The following is a 19,891-nucleotide window of genomic DNA, read 5'->3' on the forward strand; positions in this document are numbered from 1 at the left end:
AAAGAGTTCCAGACATGCATCCCTATTCCTTTTTCTGTCTTCCTGTTGCCGCAGGGTTTCTTGAAACGAGTTAAGGCCTCGGTGGAGCTTTAATGTAAGCATGAACATTGTCTAAGACAGACAGAAGAGCGCCTGACCATTTCAACAAATCAAATCGAATGACTTAAAATAGTGTTCACGTCACAAAACAATAGCGTCACGATAAAATTGCGTCATGACACGTGACATTCTACTTGGTACCACTGACCTAGAGACTGGAAATAGGTCAGTGGTAGGACACATTCATTTCAAAGTAGGGTACAGATACACTTCTTATTCCAACAACTGCTTCATATCTGAAAATCCTCGAAATAACACTTCCTTCCTCTTCTTGTTAATTAGTTTTGTTAGTAATGGCTTCTGCATCAAACTACATAGATGTCACCCTATATAAAAAAAAGAAATCGTGTTGACATAATGTTTTCGAGAAATTATGAAATATGGGTAAAGATAGTATCAACAATTGTTTAACAATACATTCACAGAATTCATAGTTTCTAACTGGAGTCCATCTCTCTCTCTCTCTCACACACACACCAATTACCCCCTTGCTCTTTTTCCGAACACAAACCTATCACGATGATATATTACAAACATTGGGTTTATGAACTCGCACATGATGAACTCTGAACCGGAAGCTTTCCGGAATTGAGCAGCGGAAATACTGGGAGCCACCGGGAAACTACAAACATGCGCTCGAAACAATGTCTGCGGACACACGACAGCACGGCCCCATCCCGCACTTAAAGCACGTAAGGGTTTATTTTCTGTGTCGCCCCGCCCTGCCTGCCGTGCGCCGGCTCCGCCAGCGATCTGTTTCCTCTAGAAATGTCGAAGCAACTTTTGAAGTCCCTACAGGAGCCTCAGTGAGGGCACCTGTTTCCGATGGTACCACAAGATGTTAGCGTACCCATGGGATAACAGGAGTACCAAGGATCAAGTCTCAATCATTGGTCTGGTTAAGGATCGGAGAGTTTAGCGACAAAACCTCACTGGCTTTGCGAAAACAGAAACTGAAACAAAACTGATTTTGTACCTATGTACAATATTTACTATTATTTGGACAATGGGCTTTAACGAACAAGAATTTTCATTGTTGGGTGTTTTTTTTTTTGTGCAAGTTCATTGTTTTGGTTTTCCTTTGGCATGTCGTTTTTGCTCTCCGATTTCCTTTACCACCCACATCTCACAACCACTTTCTTTCCTTCTTCGTTTTTTTTTCTTCAATTTTTTTAATTTATTTTTTTGTAAACTCTTGCTGTGGTTGTGTTATGCATAATATTGTCTTCAGCCTTGGGCATCAGACACATCTTCAGCCATATCGAGTCTACTCAACTTGTGGTTCGCGACTCATGGCGGGGTCGGTGTGCCAGCTGACCCCTTAGAAGCGCTCCTGGCCTGTGTCAACCGCATGGTTGGCATTCTCGCTCCGTTTCTGGCCAGCGTGACCAAAGCCATCGTCGTTTCGAGAACGCTTTGCAAAAACCGTTACGAAACACTTTTAGTGAGTCTTTATGAGTAAGTGGATGAGTAACTGAATGTAATGCTAGAGTTCTGCAATGTTTTCAACACTAGAACCAAAAATCGTAAGAGGGTGGGGCTTTTTCTTTTTGGTTTTGATGTTGACAATTCTGGAACAAACGTTTAAACAAAATTGGAACTCTTTAGAAAGTTTAAGAAGAAATTGTGAGTGAGTGCAGCCTGCCGCTCGTGCGTGCATGCCGCCGGTGATGAAGGTGAGGGTCACTGGCTGTGCAGTCTGCCGCGCGGTGCTGTACGTGTCCCGCGGTTCCCACGCTGTGCGGCAGGGGTGGAAGAGAAAGGTGGGGAGGGGGAGGCCTACACGACACAGCTGTTCGCCCGATCCCAAGAAACCCACCAACTTCTCTATATTTAGCGCCACGACTATTTCCACCACCACCACCATCATCACCACCACTCTCCCTCTCTCTCGGTCGCCATCCGTCAGCGAGGGAAGTGAGTAACTCCCCGAGTACGCCTGCAACGCATCTCCACGCCTCTGCGCAACTGCCTCCTTTTCAACCCATCTCCCGACCACTTACCCCTCAAGGCCGTTGGCCCTGGCAAGCTTGCCCGAAGCTTTGGCAGCCAAAGACGACGCAGGGTTCGTCGCAGCTTCCTCCGATAAGGTTTATCGTTGGACAACAAAGCTTCCCCCAACGTGTGGGTCAAGCGTGAGTCGCAGTTCTGTTAACACTCGCTCCCATGCAGCATCGCGGTACATTACTCTCGACTCTTCACTACCAGTTGCTTCTTCTGGCATATAAGTAGAATTGGTATTGTTTTCTAAGCACAAAAATTGAACATGCGCCCAATCAAACTGTGCTAATTGTCAAAGACGAGTGCTTGTTTTTAAGAAGAAAAGTAGTCTGTCCTGGGTTCAGATCTCGTCTCCGGCACGCTGTTCTTTCTCTGCAAGTGGCATGTGTTTACAGGGCTGGCTGCTTTGCCGTGATATAGCCTTAGTAACTGGCTCGGTGCAAAACACCAATACCTCCCCCCCTCATTCCAAACACTTTTTAAATTAAAAAGCCAGCATTCAATGTGTGGTAATATTTTTTCAATAAAGAAGACATGTTAAATCTTTGTTTCCTTTTTTCATTCTTGCCGAAGTATGTAATTCTCAGTAGATACATTTTAATTGTATTGGCCCCCCCAGCAGGCATATTTACTTGGATCGTGGAACGAGATGAAAACTATGAGGATTTCTGCCTTAACACGTGAGACAAATTTTACGACAAAAATTTTGCTATCGAGCTTTGGGTAAGAGTAGCATCTCAAAATAAATATCTTAGAAATAATAAACATTTATTATGTTGAAGTTGAATGGAGGCAGGCACATACAAATACATTGCTGTGATGTGAACACTAGTTTTGTGACTGCCACACCGCATTTAATAAAGTCCATAATTCCCAATGTCTTTGGTTGTTGTTTGTTTTGTTTGTTTTTGTTTTGAGTCGGGGTCAAGGGTTGCATAACTACCAAACTTATTTTCGATTCCTTATCCGCTTTTGCACATGTTCTTTGCATCATAGAGCTTCCATCAATGTGTCAACATCCCATCGACCGGTGACACAACGAGTTAGTGACGCATGGTGATCGGCTGTTGGTAGTCACACATACACACTATACGTAAACACACACACACAATTATGACATATTAACCCGAAAACAGACACACGCACGGACGCACACAATAGTGTTTCGGATATAGAACTATATGAACTATATGAAAGACTTTGAAGACACTGCGTCACTAATAAAGCTGTCCCAAAACAGATTAACAGCCATCGTAAAACGTGATCAGTAACAGATTTCGTAAAACATTTAGATGTACTGAAACACGATTATTAACCGGTTAAAAAACCCGCTGTTTTTAAAACATTTCCACATCGGTGGTACTAAACATTGTTACACCCATCAAGGCTGTTAATTTACAGAATGAAGCAGTTTGCTCTCTCCCAAAGAGATTGCTGACTGAAGCAATTCATTACAAGACTTCTGGAGAGCCGATTCACAGAGCCGATCGGGATACTCTGAGCTGCTATAATCAGCAGCATAATCCTGTATGTTAGTATTAACTACACAATTTTATACACGAGTATCAGCAGCAAACTCCTACACACTAGTAATAGTGGCACAATCCTATACTACTACCATTTCAACTGCACAATCTTGTACCACTTCTGCCAGCAGTATAATCCTACACTACAAGCAGCACAATTCTATACATTTGCTGCAGACAGTACAAACATTACAAACATAAGAAAATAAACAGCAGCTACAACTAGAAGCGATAATCAATAGCACTTCTACCAGCATCATTCTCCTGTATATACCACTACTACAAGCAGCTGCACACCCCAATATACCACTACAAGTAGGATTACATTACTATACTGCACCTGCCAGCAGCATCACCTCTACTATTACATGATCCTATATCCCTGTTTCAAGCAGAATAATGATCCTACACCGCAACTTCAAGCACCAACACAATTTTGCAACTGGTTGTGTCACATAGCAACTGATGAGGATGCATTTACAGTCCGTGAGAGACAGCAGTGATGCAAGCAAATAGCGGTTACAAACAGCAATCAGCGCATGAGCCATGACACTCACAGCATCCACAGCATGACTAATGGTGTTGCTGAAGACACTTGTAGGCGTTCTTATCAGAGAAAACACCTTCACTATTACAGACCCCTATATCCGTAGACCTAAAACCAGCAATTGGAAGTGTCAATTGGCTCTGAAAATATCAAAACTAAGTGGCAATTATAACAGATTAAAATTAAGTGCAGTACTTGATGTCAATTGCTCAGTAAACACCGACAATGAAGAGATATTTATATGTGGGTGTACTTAGTTCTCTCTCTCTGTAGTTATGTTAGAAGAGTATAAATAGTGGATCGTTGCGAACTTAGCTAATGAGTTTGCGGAGAAACTATTTTTCGCTTCAGAAATCACAGACCGTACTATGACCCGCGTAGCTACCGGGAAATTTTCGATATGTCGCGAGAAACACGCAATCATCCACAACCACCCTCCTCCACCACTGTTCATTAGTCATGAATGGAAAAGTGAACAAGTCTGAACTTTGCTACATCTGTCGTCGTCTTGCTGTGTGCATACTTGTGTGCAAGTATGTACACTCATATATACCAGCGTATGTGTATGTATACCGTTTCTTAAAACCATGTTTGAGCGCGTGAGATTGTGTGTGTGTGTGTGAGAGAGAGAGAGAGAAAATAGGAAAAAACGAATGCAAACAAGTTGTTCATATACTATCATACCAAATCTGTCTCCAAATATAAATCACACCACCATCTGATTCCCCCCAATCTATGCAACAACAAATCATGACTATTAATATCGTCTTGATATCACCGGTGTGTGAGCAGTTCAAGCTAGACTTGACCCCCACCTTCAGCCGAATCTTCTACTTTGTATTTATCAATATCTTGGCAAAACGCACACGCACGCGCTCGCACACACACACATACTCCTACTACCTTCTTTTTTTTTTCTCTCACGAGAAACGTTGCGGCAGCTACACGTGTTCCGAATTTCCAGACCTTAGAGCAGAAGCCCTAGTCGGGTGGGTGACATCAAAAGTCGCCGTACCCGCGCACCTCTGGCTGCACGCGCGCACACATGCATTGCTGCTTGCTTGTATTTATTTTTCTCTCATTAGCTCGCCACGCTGAGGTTTTGGTTCATAAATGTCTGATCTAGGTGCGCACACACTTTCACCGCTGTTTTTCTCCCCTCGGCACGCAAAACTCTTCACTTTAAAGCCACTGTCATGTCGTCCAGGGGGGGGGGAGAGAAAGATGGAGGGTTGGAGGTGAAGGAGGGAGGAGAAGAAGAAAGTTGGAGTGGAGGATGGAGAAATCTCTTGAAGACCAAGTTGACAGCGATCATTCCTCCACCGCCCTCCACCCTCCATCTCTCCTCCTCCACCGCCCTTCGTGGCTCCAGGACGGCACTCTCCGCGCTCTCGCTTTGTTGAAATCGGATTGGCTGCAGGGTGGCGGAGTGGGCGGAGCCACACCCGTCACGACTGTTAATTTACATGGCGAAACAGTCAGCTCGCGCCCAGAGCGGTCGGTGGTTGGAGTAATTCATTACAAGGTTTCTTGAGTTGAAGGCGCCACTTTCTTCTGGACTTGGGACGGACAGGGTGCTGTGTTTGCTGCCTCGATACATGCTCTTGCAGTGAGCCCACAACCGGACCCTAAGGCTCAGAGATTACATGCCTCTTGAGATTGATCGTCTAACAGGTTGCCGCTGTTCTTGTTTCTTCTTTTTCCTGAAACCAAGAGACCTTCTCTGCTGAAGACAATCGATCGTGTTGCATCTTGTTTGCGCCAATCGTCTGCTGCGCTCAACAATGTTACTGGAGTGAGAGAAGGACTTAGTGTATTCGTGACGGACAGTTGGCTACTCTACCAACGGGAAACTGACACCGCACAGTTGTTCTCGTTCGCTCAACGGACGAGTTCATCGGTTTCTTCGTTAACATCTTGAAGAAAGAAAATCAGAACAAAAATGAGTGATAGAGAAGGATCACACTCACCTCTATCTGGTTCACCATCGCCTCTTGGCCTTGACATCGGGGGTGCAGGACAGGGTCCGCATCCTTCCATGTGCTCAGGTGGATCGGCGGAGATGTCGTTGTCGGGCAAGTCGTCTCCAGGCGGCAAGGACCTCAGCATCAAAGCTGGAGCCGTGGCTGCAGCAGTCGCCGGTAGCCTGGAGGAGTCGGCCTTCAACCAGCAGATTCAGGACGCCGTGTCACACGTGCTGGAAGGGTACGACTGGTCGCTCGTCACCACACCTGCGCGCAGCCAGAACGGAGAGAAGAGGAAACCTCACATCAAACGCCCCATGAACGCCTTCATGGTCTGGGCCCAGGCCGCGCGCCGCAAGCTAGCTGACCAGTATCCTCACCTGCACAATGCCGAACTCAGCAAAACCCTCGGAAAGCTCTGGAGGTAAGATAGAAAGAAAGAAGGAGAGTTCATTGTCATTGTCTCGTTGTCGCTGTCCTTGCTGTGATCGTATTTATGTTAGTAAACACAATGACCGACTGCTGTCATCAGTCACTCATGTAGCATGGAGGAGGAGGAGAAGAGGATCAGGTTTGTCGATAGTGTAAGCCTAGGAGATCGACTTCACCATTATCGCGGTCTTTGTAATGAAACTCGATGCACCCCGTGCCAACGGTGACAGGTGTCCCGTGTCGTTTATTTCACGTCACTCAGAGGACGCCAGCGGGATCCGTGGTGGCTTAGCGTGTCACAGTTGACGGTCGTTTCCCCACAGATCCACCGACTTTGTGTGCGGAGGTTGGGCGCCTGCTATCAGATGGAGCAATTCAGACTTTGCTTGTTCTTGAAATTTCTTTGTTCATCTAGCAATCTTTGTCGTTGTTGTTGTTTGTTTTCGTTTTTTCTTCTTCGAAGTGGTTGGCTGTCGTTTAGTTTGTGACGTTACCCAGACGTTGCCTGCTGCCGTGTGTCAAAGTTGTCTCAGTCGCTTTCATGTTATCTTGCAATGATCAGTTCAATAATTCTGGTTCATCGTTGTGTCTGTTTAGTAAAGCTGTATTGTAGGTCAAAGCGCGAAGTTATTTGCATTCTCTTGACTATTTTTGTTTACCTGGCGCTGTGAGCAATTGTTAGTCCGTGCAATTGTCATGATTTTTTTTTAACCTGAACAATGCAACAAATGAAAATGTAGACAGTTTTACTTTTTGTAAAAGCGTGTTTGTGGATGAAGCAGTAATGTCTCGCTGTGTTTCGCTATGAGAGACATTTCTTACCCCATATTTTCCCTTTATTGTGTTTCTCCCTTATATAACCAAAGACATTGACCATCGTTCTAGTCTCTCACTCCTTCCCTCACCTACCTCCAAAGTGAAGGCAGGTCACTTGACAGCTTCTAAGGCTTTGATAAATGACCGAGACTTAAATGAGTGTGACTGGTGGTGGCGTCCAGAAGGTACCCATGACAGCTGACAGATGAATGAAGCCACACTCTTGTGGTGGTCGTTGTATACTCTTGACGCTCGTTTTGCCAGGTACGGAGGGCGTCTGCCTGAAACTGCAGCGGGGGAAAATTCCCCCTATAGGAAGTCAGTCGAAATACGAGCCTTGACAGTTAACTGGCAATAAATACTGTAGATAATTATTAGAGATAAGAGCGTTGTCATTTTAAAAAAACCTCCCTATAGACAGTGCTTCAAAAAACAGGCGTTGCTATTAACTAAAAATAAATATTGTAGATAGTTATTAAAAATACGAGAGTTTCCAGTAACAATAAATACACCCCGAAGTTTTTGATTTCAGAAAAAGCGTTGCTAATAACTGGAAATTTAAATAGTGTAGATAGTTATTCGAGGTGCGAGTGTAATCTGTACCGGGAAGTAAACTGTATATTGTGACCATATAGTCACCAGATGCAATAGAAACGGGGTGTTGAAAGGTCCAGTTTAACAAGACAAATATGGAGAAAATTTGATCAAGATTTTACGTGATGGGTTTCTAAATACTTTGCTAAACTGGGTCAAATGTTCATCTATATTTGTCCTTTTAAAAACGGCATTATCCGTCTTTGTTTTACACGATCTATGGAATAAGGCATTCGTTAATGTCTTCATTGCTCATGTATTCGTAACATCGAACTGACAAGCTAGTGAGGTCCAGATTCATCGTAGTGTCCATCCAGTGTTCGTCAGGTGCATTCATAGCAATACTTTACACAAGTGTTGGATTTTGTAAGGTATGTGTGTCATATTCGCACGGTTCATGTCAAATTATTACTAAAAGCATGTACAGTCATGAGACCAGCAACTGTCAGCGAGACCAGAGGGCTGAAGCCACGTCACGCACATACCCGCTGCCTGTTAGGTGGGAATCTAATCTTTATAAGCTGTTCCCGGCCCTGGCGGAAGTGGAAAGGGTCGGGAGGCAGCACTTTAAGTCCATCATCTTGGACGGAGAAGGCGAGCATGTCTAGATACGGGTTGTCCCGTGTTTGGCGCACATCGCTGTTCAACGGCCGACGACCGAAAGAAGACTATGCAGATGTTCTTGTTAAAATTCTTCCTGAGTGTTGTATCTGACTAATTCCCTCTGGAAAACATATGCTCTTCCTTAGAGTTGAGATTCAAGTGCAGCACATTCAACTCCATCATCCTCTCCCTTCCTTAGACTCGAACCCAAAGTTATCAGCGTCGACTGTTTTCTGTTCGCGAAAATAAGAAATATTAAGAATTAATGGGAAACAGGAAAATAAGCCGAAAGACTCCTTTAACAGTCTGTCTCACCGGCTATGTCAAGAAGCGTCGGGGTGTATGAGGACTAATGGGCGATACGGCATGTCACCGAGATGGATTACGTAAAATGGTACGTGGCGGGCACGTATTACATACAGTACTTCGCGAAGTTGTGTCACCACTCACTACACGGGTCCCAGAAGAGTGTATACTAGCTTTATCTCCATAACAGATTCATGTTTAATTAACACTTGGGTTGTATTGTGTTGCCCACGAAACTGCGCTACGATGCACACCCATGGTCAGTAACGGCCTAGAAGTAGTTATACAAAAATCCCGCGTTTTAGAGGCAGGTGTAGGAGAAGGGAGGCGGAGGGAAGAGGAGAGACCGTGATCAATGCAAATCGAGTCTGGAATTATTCAAGGGAGCCAATGGTTGCATTATGCACGTTTACCCCGTTTGGGGAGAAAGGTGGGTAGAAGACCTGTGTGCATGCACACACGATACTGACACCTGCGAAGGCGGTTCATTACCGAGCAATAGCCGTGCACACGTCTTGCTACCAGGTTTCTGCAGTCGCTCCCCGACTCTCTACCCCTAGTGTCACCCTATTTCAGGTCCAGCACACCTGAATATTCTACATGGCGTCTCAGAAAATAATGTGGGAGGGGAAGATCAACTCGAGCGTTGATCGAGGTTACGACCATGTGAGTAACCGGACCTGTATTCCAGGGTTTTTTTTCCCCCCTTCGTCTTCTTTTTCTTCTTCTTTTTCTGTTGTGAGCCTCATTGCTGTAATGTAATGTTGATGGTGAGCACCGATTAACAAGTAGACACCCGCTGATCGTCCCTGTCCAGACTAGGGGCTGAAGACAACACCCCGCCAGGTCGTTTACCAAGGAAAGGCTCAAATAAGGAGGGCGTGCTGAAACTTACGAGCACACCGCAGACCACGCCCCAGGACCTGCCCCCTTCGCTGGCCGCCCTAATGAGTTTCGCTAAACACGGGGTTTCTCGTTGCTGATGTCATTTACAGTCCATTCTGCGACTTTGGCAAGCGCAAATGACTGGGGATCGATTTCATAGGCACCAGTTGAACGTTAAAAAAAAAAAAAGAAAACAGTAAATTTCACTATGAACATTTTTTTATTGACTAATTTATTACAGTCTAATACTTACTCGATGTGCACTCAGAAAAGTGTTTGCAGCCGATTGTAACGCAAATCAGTTCAGTCAATGGGTACATTGTTTCAAAATTCTGAGCAGATGTAAGAGTAGGAATAAGTAGAAATATATATATAATAGATGTATATGTAACTGGCATGTTAAAGAGCTTTTTATATAATTTAAAATACCTACTACATACTTGTGTCGCAATATTCACATTCTCAGATGAACCAAGCTGTTCGTGGGAATTTCACTCACGGAAACCAGGAGAGCATGTGGCATAACTGAAAGGTCAAACACGACATGTCATTTCATTTAGTTCTCCCACCCCCATTTCCGGGCCACTTATCCCCACGAGCTGTTTCAAAAAAAGATTTAGCAACATTACCCAGTTCCACAGCAACAACAATAAAAAAATCATTAATAAGACAGGGCAAACTATGTTGTGCACATACAGAATGATGTGCCTTCTAGCAGAGAAACATTTTTGTCCGTATTTCGAGACAAGTCGGTCCAAGTAAGTTTTCATGTTAACAAAGGTTATTTTTTTTAAATCGTTCTGCTCTTTGCTTCTACTTTTCCAAAATTGTTAGCAGCCAGATTGAATAAAACCGGTAATTTTTCGACCAACCAACGTACCCCTGGCCCCCAAATGCCGAAGACGACTTTATATACTAAAAACGACACTGTAAGAGTGTTTGGAAGGATAGATGTGGTAGTGGATGAAGGGACAAGAAAATACAAAGAAAAGAAAAAAAGGGGGGCGATAGAAGGAACACACACAGACAAAATGCAAGAAATAGCAAGAAAGGAACGAGGTGGTGTGTGACTTCACCAACCTGAGGCCTGGTGATTTATGTCAGGGAAGAGCGAAGATTGTGCGGCGACTGCAAATGTATCCGACCGCCCGGGCACGGGGCAACGTGCGGGGCATACAGGTGGCTCACTTTTCTTTCTTCAAGCGTGCGACAAATGCGAAGACAACGTATAATAAACATATTTCCTTACATTTTTCTATTTGTCTATGTTTCTTTTTTTGTGTAAGTTTTCGTTTCATGTAAGATTTTTATCTTAATTTTTTTTTTCGTTTTGTCAGCCTCTCTGTTTTTGTCCGTCCAGAAAGAATTTCACGGTGCCCTGGTTGTGCTACTAAGATCGGAGAGGAAATTAATTTTATGGCTTTCTCGGTCCTTGCTCACAAGATGAATAAAGCACACCTGAGTGAAGAGCACATAGAAACTAAACTGCTCGTCCTTGTCCCACTTCATCACCACAAATGATGTGCACCCTCCCATACACCTTACCTTTCACCTTCCCTCCCCTGTCAAGTCCACCATCAGGTTTGGTTGCTTTGTATTTTATTATTTCTTTTAACAAGCTTCAAACTCTGTAGAGAATATCATTCTCCTTTGTTTTTATAGACTAATAAATTCGGGTCTGCGAACATCCAATCGTAGCACTTTGCGTTGCGGTTGCTTCAGAAATTGTATAGAACACTTTCATCCTCATCCTTCAATTCATTTTTTATCGCTATTGTTCTGTCCGCACAAGTTTCTGTTCTCCTTTTGCCTTCTTCCGGTCTCTGGGCATCCTGAGTGGAGGACAGCCTGCTCGAGGTCACAGGCAGGGTGTGATGGGTGACCGCAACAGCGGAACAAGTTCAGAAAGTAAAGCCGGGTTAGAGTATGGGGTATGTATGTGCCTGTAAAGGAAGGTGGTGGAGATACAAGGCGAATAAACGAAGCTTAGCTCTATAATGTGAGTAGGATGGTATGCTTGTCTCTTTGTTTTCTTGCCCGCCTGCCTCCAGGTCCCTTTAAGAGTTGGGATATTCAGAGTTTCTGTTTCTCGTCTAGTCGTCCATTCCTATAATTCATAATTTTGGGATTTTCCCCAGTACAGTTTTCATGTTGACAAAGATGAGTTTTTAATGATTCTGCTGCTTCTACTTTTCCAAAATTATTAGCAGCTAACGTGAATCGAACTGTAACACAAATAGGGAGTGGGGTGAATATCAAAAAATTTTGCGAATGATTTTTTTTTCGAGGCAAAGACGGCCCGTGGTTGAATAACCTTATGTACAGAGTATTTTTATATCACAGATTTTCAGAAAGATGAATCTAGATCACTACATCGCAAGTGGCTTTAACTTAAATAATATATTTACAGTTTACTCAGTTTTAAGATTATTTTTAAAATTCGTCATTACATATAAAATACTGTCCGGGTCCTCCATCTCCACCCTTAACCTTCTGAAAACAGTTCGGATTTACAAAACAAAAACATTGGTTTTCAAATATACAGACTAAAAGATCGAAGACTTCTGTATGCGGTGTGCGATAACATACACACACAGGAGATGCAATTTTGCTGTACTTCTTGGTGCAAGAAATTAGAACTTTGAAGCCATGCGATAAGGGGCCAACCTAATGCGCATGATATCCGAAAACTGTTTTATTTTTGAATATAACAAAGTTAATATTTTCTCAATGGACAGATTGTTAACATACTGCGTAAAATTTTTTTTCTTCCGTTAACGATTTTGATGCTCGATGAATAACGATGAGTGAGAGACTTAAAACGGAAATAGAGAAGGAGTTGTTGAATTTCCAATTTGAAAATTGATTAGTAGCGTAAATAAAAACCCAAATACAAATAATAACATGTTTTCTAGTCGGAGTTTAAAAACCCGTAAAAAGTAATGAATTGTCAGGTATCGAGAAATTGGGAAGCGCAATAGCCATTACTGGCTGAGTAATCAGAAGAAATTCGGTTAATTTTTTTAATTTTTTCTTAGGCATGATTTACGAACACTATAAGTTTAATGACTTGTTCAGACTCCAGTCGTGGAAGTGAAGACATTTTCTGACATTTGTATTGCAGAGTGAGTTACGAAGCAAAATAATAAAAAAATAATTGCCTTTGCGGAAATTTTCCAAACTTCATTTGCGTATGTAACATTAACGACAGATTGTACCCACGGCTGTAAGGATAATTCTTAACCATTTTAACCGTTCATCCACTTTTCATGCCTGGACTGCAAAGACCCTTCACAATGTTAAATGTTCATCCACTTTTCATGACTGTTGTTTCGCTGTTTCTTGGGCAGATATTGTTTATGAAACATTCGAAACAGAATAGTTCCAGCCACAGTCTTATCTAACATTTACATAATTGTGAATGAAAAGATAAGAATTCTTTATTAGTCGGGTTCTGTGACTGCACCGAAGAAAATTCAGCTGTGTGGCAGCTGGACATGTTGGGAAGTTTTTCCCTCTCTGATTGCGAACGATGCTGAAAACATAGGTCAAAGTGCGTGGCTGTGTGTGAGATAGAGAGAGAGGGAGATGGAGACAGGCAGAAATTTTTCTTCCTATGTCTAATGAAAGAATGAAATACAAAACATGTTCCTCTTGTATACAACTCTCTCTGCTGTCAAATAATTTTCGCAAGCCCACCATGCACACAGCTTCCGTGACATTCCTAACACATGAGTCTTCGCGTGGTTATTTCTGCTTGCGTAATAAATCCAGTTGTGCAGGTGCACGAAGCAAAAAAGAAAAGAAGGAACAGACCGGTCGTTTACCAGACGGAAAGCTGCGATTTCTTGGACAACCGCCTTCTGCTTCTGGGTGATGCGACAAAGTGCACGAAAGTGTGAGCTCTGTGACTATTGACGACAGATGCTTCTATGTGCTCCTTCCACAAGCTGTGTATAATCAACTATGTAATAGAAGAACAGAAGTTATATTTTTAGGGAGGAAAATGAGCATATGACACGCACTGACTGAATTTAATATGCAGGCACGCTAGTGCACAAGCAAACACACATACGCGGAGGCATATGTATATCGTCACACCCAAAAACAAACTATACCAAAGATAAGAGAGGCAAACAAATGAAAGTCTTCGTGCAAAGGTGATCACGGATGATCACACGAAATCATGGTACCAAACCCAGCTGTGAGAGATGCCATGCCTCGATTCTCCAGGCAATGAGCTGATGGGAGATGGCCATGAAGGAAGGTAACTCTAGGCACTAGGAGCACCGTGACACGAGAGCAGCGGACGGAGGAGCGGGGGTCAGGCAGGATCTGTTACAAGGCGGGTGACAGATGGTGGACATGAGAGGGACTGACATGCAACATGCAGCAGCTGCCTTCGTGCACTTCCGGATTTTTTATATACTTTTTTTGTTGCTTGGCGCCTGCACTAACGGGGCGCGGCCACAGACTTCTACAACCTCTGCAGAAAACAGCTAATTCTTCGATTCCTCTTTCCTTCATCCTCTCCAACTTGCTGCTCGTGGTGAAAATTCAGACAGGACTCTGTGTCTTTTCCCACCCTTATTTCCTCGCCTTCTCCACCTCTCTCTCTCTCAGTGGCCTTGCCATCTCGTAATTTTTGAACCGTTAAATCAGGGCTATCCGGAGGCTGCTAGTGCGATATTTCGGATTCCTTAAAGTCTCTTTAAAGAAAAACAAAAACCCTGGCCATGAGAACCAGTGGGCCGCGGAATGCGTGAAACTAATTTGCATTACCTCCCTTGTTGCACCTGATCTACGGCGCATTAATTTGAGGCAGCGGTAAGCAAGCTTCGTCCGGAAGTGTATGTCATGCTTTAAATTAAAAGTGTGTTGATCGTGGTGTCTCGAGTCCCAGCAATTCACTTACTTGCACTCTTTTCTTGTACTTCATAAATCACAGGAGAAAGGCGCCGGTCCTCTTGTCGGTTAAATGTTTATTTTTGCGTTTTTAAAGCCTAATTTATGCGGCGACAAAAAGGCCGCACGTGATTAGCAAGCGGGAACCCGGGAGTCACGTGGTGTATCACGCAAGGAGGAGCCGCCTGCCAAACGTCCTGTCAACGTTCTCCTGATGGCGAGGGCGAGATTCTCGCGTTGGCTGTCCTGTCCTCGTTTCGTCTCCAGCAAAAGTCGGCTATAAATCGCTCCAGCACGCGGGTCTCGCGGTGATCGCGTTTGACACGAGAAAGCGCGAGAACGACAATACGTCTGTGCCAAGAGGGCCTCCCCATCCCATAAGCCTGATTACGTCGTGAGACCGTTTGTGACAGGAAAGTTTGAAATTATTTGTTGTGTGCATCAAATCTCGTTAAGTCTTGTAATTAGTGAGGCATTACTAGGTAAAGTGTCCCATTATTATCTAATTAAGGAGCGGCTATTCATCTGCAGTACAGTTTATTTGTTCGTGCGTTTTGCCCGTTGTTGGGCAAGTTAACTGTAAACCGTAGCGGTTATGCTGGAACGTCATTAATTTCGAGCTATGACGTAAGATCTCGTCAGTCCTCGACAAACCACTGACGTAGCAACCGGAAGTTATTTCCCTAGTGGGAGTCTAAGCGATTGTGGGCGTGCTAATAGAAAAAAAAAAAAAACCAATGGTTTTCCCTTCTGGTCAAACCAAGAATGATGCGAGTAACCGATGCTGTGATTGAATGATTGTGAATGTAAATCGTGAAATGAAAACTGGATGTTGCTTCCGAGAGGATTTCAAATTATCGCTGATACACGTGATATATCTCGCTATGCTATATGATTATGTATAGAACATTGGCATGGGACATGATTCGTGACATTTTTCAAATTTAAATAATGTTTGTATTTTAGAAATTTTAAATAACCAAAGGTTACATTAGAGTGTACTCATTTTCCTAAAACTATTGCACGCCGCGACAAGAGGAACAGCTTTAAGACCAATTAAAATAAATTGGATAAAAATCGAATAAAATTTCTACAATCAACGTGCATGTATTTAGTTGGACGGTGTGGCATACAGAAAGGTAGCTTCTAACAAGACAAAACAGATGTATAAAGGATGACATATGGACAGAAGGTAACTGGAATCGTACTACGGATGACAGATGAGAACTTCAAGATGCCCTCACGGAGGAGACACGAATTGAGTTGTAAGCTCCTCATCTTGCCTTCAGCAGTGGAAGGAGCCCGCAAGCCCTCGGTCATCAATGGTGGACAGAGCAAGAACAAGTGGTTGACAACGATCAGACAATGACATAGTGGTCCACAGCCTCCTTCACAGAGATTTGCCGCCGCTGGCAGCAGCCATCGGTCGTGGACCCTCGTGTTTTGCCCTCTGGTTATGAGGCTAAACCTGTCACCGCTCACCCCTTCGGGCGTCTCGTTCGCACAGAGCAAGGAGAGGAAGCTGACAGGGGGCGGGAGTGGAAGGGGAGGGGTTAGGGTGGATGAGGAGGAGGGTAGAGTGCCGAACGAGGTCACCGTCTTCCAGCCGAGCATCCAGCTTGGCTTAGTAATTGTTTTACTGACTCTAGCGAGTTTTAACTGTCGTCTTCGATGTCTTATCGAGGTTGTTAGACGTGATGAGTCTGCCATTCCCATAGAACATTTTAAGTGTTCAGATGAATAATTCTCAATGACAAGTGTAACATTTGGAAACCCCATGACGTCATTAGCTTTATTCACCGTTGAGGAAACGCTTACATTCAAGAGAGACTATTTTATGTCATTCTCGTGTCGCCTTCTCCCTCCTTGTTCCTAGTCAGATGGTTGTACTTACTGCACTCTGTTTAACTAATCAATAATCAGTCAGACGATCGATCCCGTTGGTCTCAGTGATCAGAACTCTTGGCGTCAAACGCTGCTGCAGCTGTTTTGACGCACATCCTGACGGACCCATGTCTTTGTCGCATCGGAAACAATGTGGCGTGCTTTTTGAGGTTCAGCTGGACTTACAGGGGAAGCCTGTTTCCGTCCCAGCATCCTCTGTCTATTTTAGGGAACATTTTGAGATTGGCGGTGGGGGAAGGGTGGTCCTGACGGGAAAGGGTAGGGGGTTGAAGAGGCAGTAGTTGGTGTGGGATGGGTCAGGGGCACGGTTTTTCCACTGTTTTCTCAACTCTATGCTAGCAGGCAATTATCGGCGATAGTCAACGCTGTCAGCTGTTGGGACTGACTTTATCTAAAGCCATCTGTAAGACTGATGGTGATTCAGGGATCTCATCCGTCATTTTCTTTGTCGGATGGTAAAACCGACATAAATCTAAATAAGAAAAAACAAAAAAAAAACCTATACATTATCACTGCTCACAGTTCGTCACGCAGGTCTCGCCGCAGGACCGAGACCACGCGAGATTTCTGACAAAACCATGTGCGGCGTCTTCCAGCATATTGCAGTGCTGCAGTACTCGCATTCGCTAAGCGTCTGACAGCCAGCATCAGCTTTTGGAGGAGGGTGTGTGTGGGGAATGGTGGGTAGCTCGGGGGGCTCAATCTGTAACCCCCACATATGCTAGTGTAGCCCAGCGCTAGAGCAAAAAGGCTGCAGATGTTTAGCTCTCCTCCAAACACCACCTGTTTGCCTCTAATTATTATTATTGAGACTAGAAACAACAAAATGCAGATTTGACTAGCGACTTGCCGACATGAGGAATTTGTTGAACACGTGTTGTGTAGACGGCAAGACTGAATGCAATAGATATTACAAATTCAAGCAACGCGTGTGATTAAATAAGGTATTCTGGAATTTTCTTTGTTTCTGCGTTATTTTAGTTAGCGGGAGCATAACAGTTGACCTTCTCGCTTTCTTTGAGAACGAGTGCATGCGAGGAAAGTAATAGAGTGGTATGGAGAGATAAACCCTAACCCTGACATCTCATCATGAAAGAACAGCTCCCAGTTATTACTTATGACCATCCAACTCCTTCCTGTCTGAGTAGAGAATGGGAAACAAAGAAATGTTCGACTTGGGTCATCTGATTGTTGGAGGCGTGGTAGGGAGGAGGAGAGAAAATCAAACTAAGACCCTAACCCTCGAAAGTTTCCAGAAGTCCTCCACGTGAGAGGATTAGGAAAGGAACTCGTAGTCTGTTGCCTCCTAGCCGAAGTCGCACACCGAAGGGGCACATCATCGCCATGCTGTTGTTTGTTGCTCCACTCCAGGCCCTTCCTGCCCTCAACGACACCACCGCGCATGCGCGCCGGGCCACCCGCAATGACGAGAGCACCTTGCCGCTTGCCCCACCTCGCTGTCTCGGGGCACTTTGCCTCCTGCCTCTTCCGCGGCACAGGAGAGCGAGAAGAATTGCCGGTGAAAAACCTCATTACGGCGTCAGTTCGGGCTTTTCATTGCGGTCCACACTTTTTTTTTTGTTTTTTGGTTAAACCCACCCACCCCCCATCGCAACTCACCACAACAGAGCAAATGAGAGCGGTCGAAGTTTCTTTGATCGAGCTTTTTATATCAGGCATGTAAATTCTTACCGCTACGGTGCGAAGGGGCGAACCTAGGTTATTGTAGTGATGTGCGTTTCCTAACCTTGTGGCTAGCACAGAATAACAAAGAGCAAATGAACGCCAGGAAAGCGGAGGACGAAGTGGGGTTGGGTGGGTTGCAGTTGATGAAGAACGAAGAAAGCAGTCTGTGAGAAAAGTGCACAAGGCACACCCCATCTGTTTTACACAACCGGGTGTGTTTCGCGAAATGTTTAACCCTGTGTCTTGGATTAATGGCTGTCTGCAGCTTCTTGGCCGAAGGGCCCAAAACACATGGCTTGTCATCAAGGGTTAAAGGTCACGTTAATAGCCCGCTGACGCAGTCCGCCTAGTCGTCTCGCGACAGTCGACTTTAATGGTTCCTTTAAGATAAGAGAAGTGCCAGAGGTGCATAACACGGACCTTCTCCAGTCTAGCGCCTAACAAGAATCTCTACATGTGGCGCACAGCTTTCGAAATTCATTCTCCGAGGCTCCATCACCCCGCAACCTTCTTCTTCCTTCCACAGAGAAAGAGAGAGCGGTCTGAGCTGCGGTTTGTTCGTTGACGATGTTGATCGTAGTGTTACCAGATCCCAGTTGTTGACTTTATACTCTTCCTGTCTCTCCAAACATACAACGGCCAGAACAACAAGTCTGTGCTGAATGCAACGATTCCGGATCCATTGTGCAATTTGCATGTAAGGGGAGTGTATGTGATTTTGTGTGTTTGTACGCGTGCATTCGTGAGAAAGGAATGTGCGTGCTTGATATGAAAACGTTTTCCCCCCTAGGTTATCTGATATACTAACTTATACTTGCAGATATTTCGCCCACATTGCATCACGCTGACACAGTGTTTGCTTGGGGAGTAAAAAAAAAAATATTTTTATTATTATTAGGCCAGGTCATGCAGACCCCGAATGTGTCGCCGGAGAGTTGCCGCCCCTTGATATCAAACAGACCTGACAAATTCTTGGTTATAGAGATCGTTTGAAGAGTAAAGAACTTCTGAAAGGGATGAGCAGGATGCGATCATCAGATGGTGGTACTATTTACGGTCCTTTGACACCCTTGGCGAGTATCTGACGTCATCTTCCGAGTCACACCTGCGGACAAACTGTCTGACAGGCTTCCTCACTAGACTGCTATTGTCGCACTTGACTGAATTTGTCACACTCTATGCAGTTTGACAGACTAGCAGCTTTTTATGGGATGGGAGGAGGGGAAGGAGTAGGGGGCACGCAAGCTAAAAGTTCGTTTTGACAGGCGCGGATAACCCCATCGCCGTTTGCCTTCATTCTAAGCGGCGCCATTTTGTGGCTTGCTAAAAGTACATTCCAGTCTAAGCTGCGCTATCCTGAAGCTCGCTGAAGTACAGCAAGTGCATAAAAGACATAAACCTTGTGTCCTCTGTTCATAGTGAGCTTTGCTTGTTACCTGTAAACTGTCACTTTGCTGGAACGAATCGACTGTTTTATTGCAAAAGGTTGTTGGCGATGCAGCTCACCACCGCCAAGGACATTTCTTCCAGACTGGGGACAGCAGCAGCGGGAATTTAAAAAATAAAAAATTATTTCCCATACAAGGGGGCATGGGGAGGCAGTTCCCCACTTAACAAAACAA

At 44.4% G+C, this 19,891-nt stretch overlaps 1 protein-coding gene across 1 annotated transcript in view; it reads left to right on the plus strand.

The window, feature by feature from the left end:
• The first annotated feature begins 5,655 nt into the window (after nt 1–5,655).
• Nucleotides 5,656–19,891, plus strand: part of LOC112562304 (transcription factor SOX-8-like) — a 29,356-nt gene continuing 15,120 nt past the window's right edge. Inside the window, 1 exon segment of the mRNA XM_025235477.1 lies at nt 5,656–6,561. Coding sequence (XP_025091262.1) covers nt 6,116–6,561 — 446 coding nt within the window. The 5' untranslated portion in view covers nt 5,656–6,115.

This window comes from Pomacea canaliculata, linkage group LG1 (genome assembly GCF_003073045.1).
Source record: "Pomacea canaliculata isolate SZHN2017 linkage group LG1, ASM307304v1, whole genome shotgun sequence".
Lineage (NCBI taxonomy): Eukaryota > Metazoa > Mollusca > Gastropoda > Architaenioglossa > Ampullariidae > Pomacea > Pomacea canaliculata.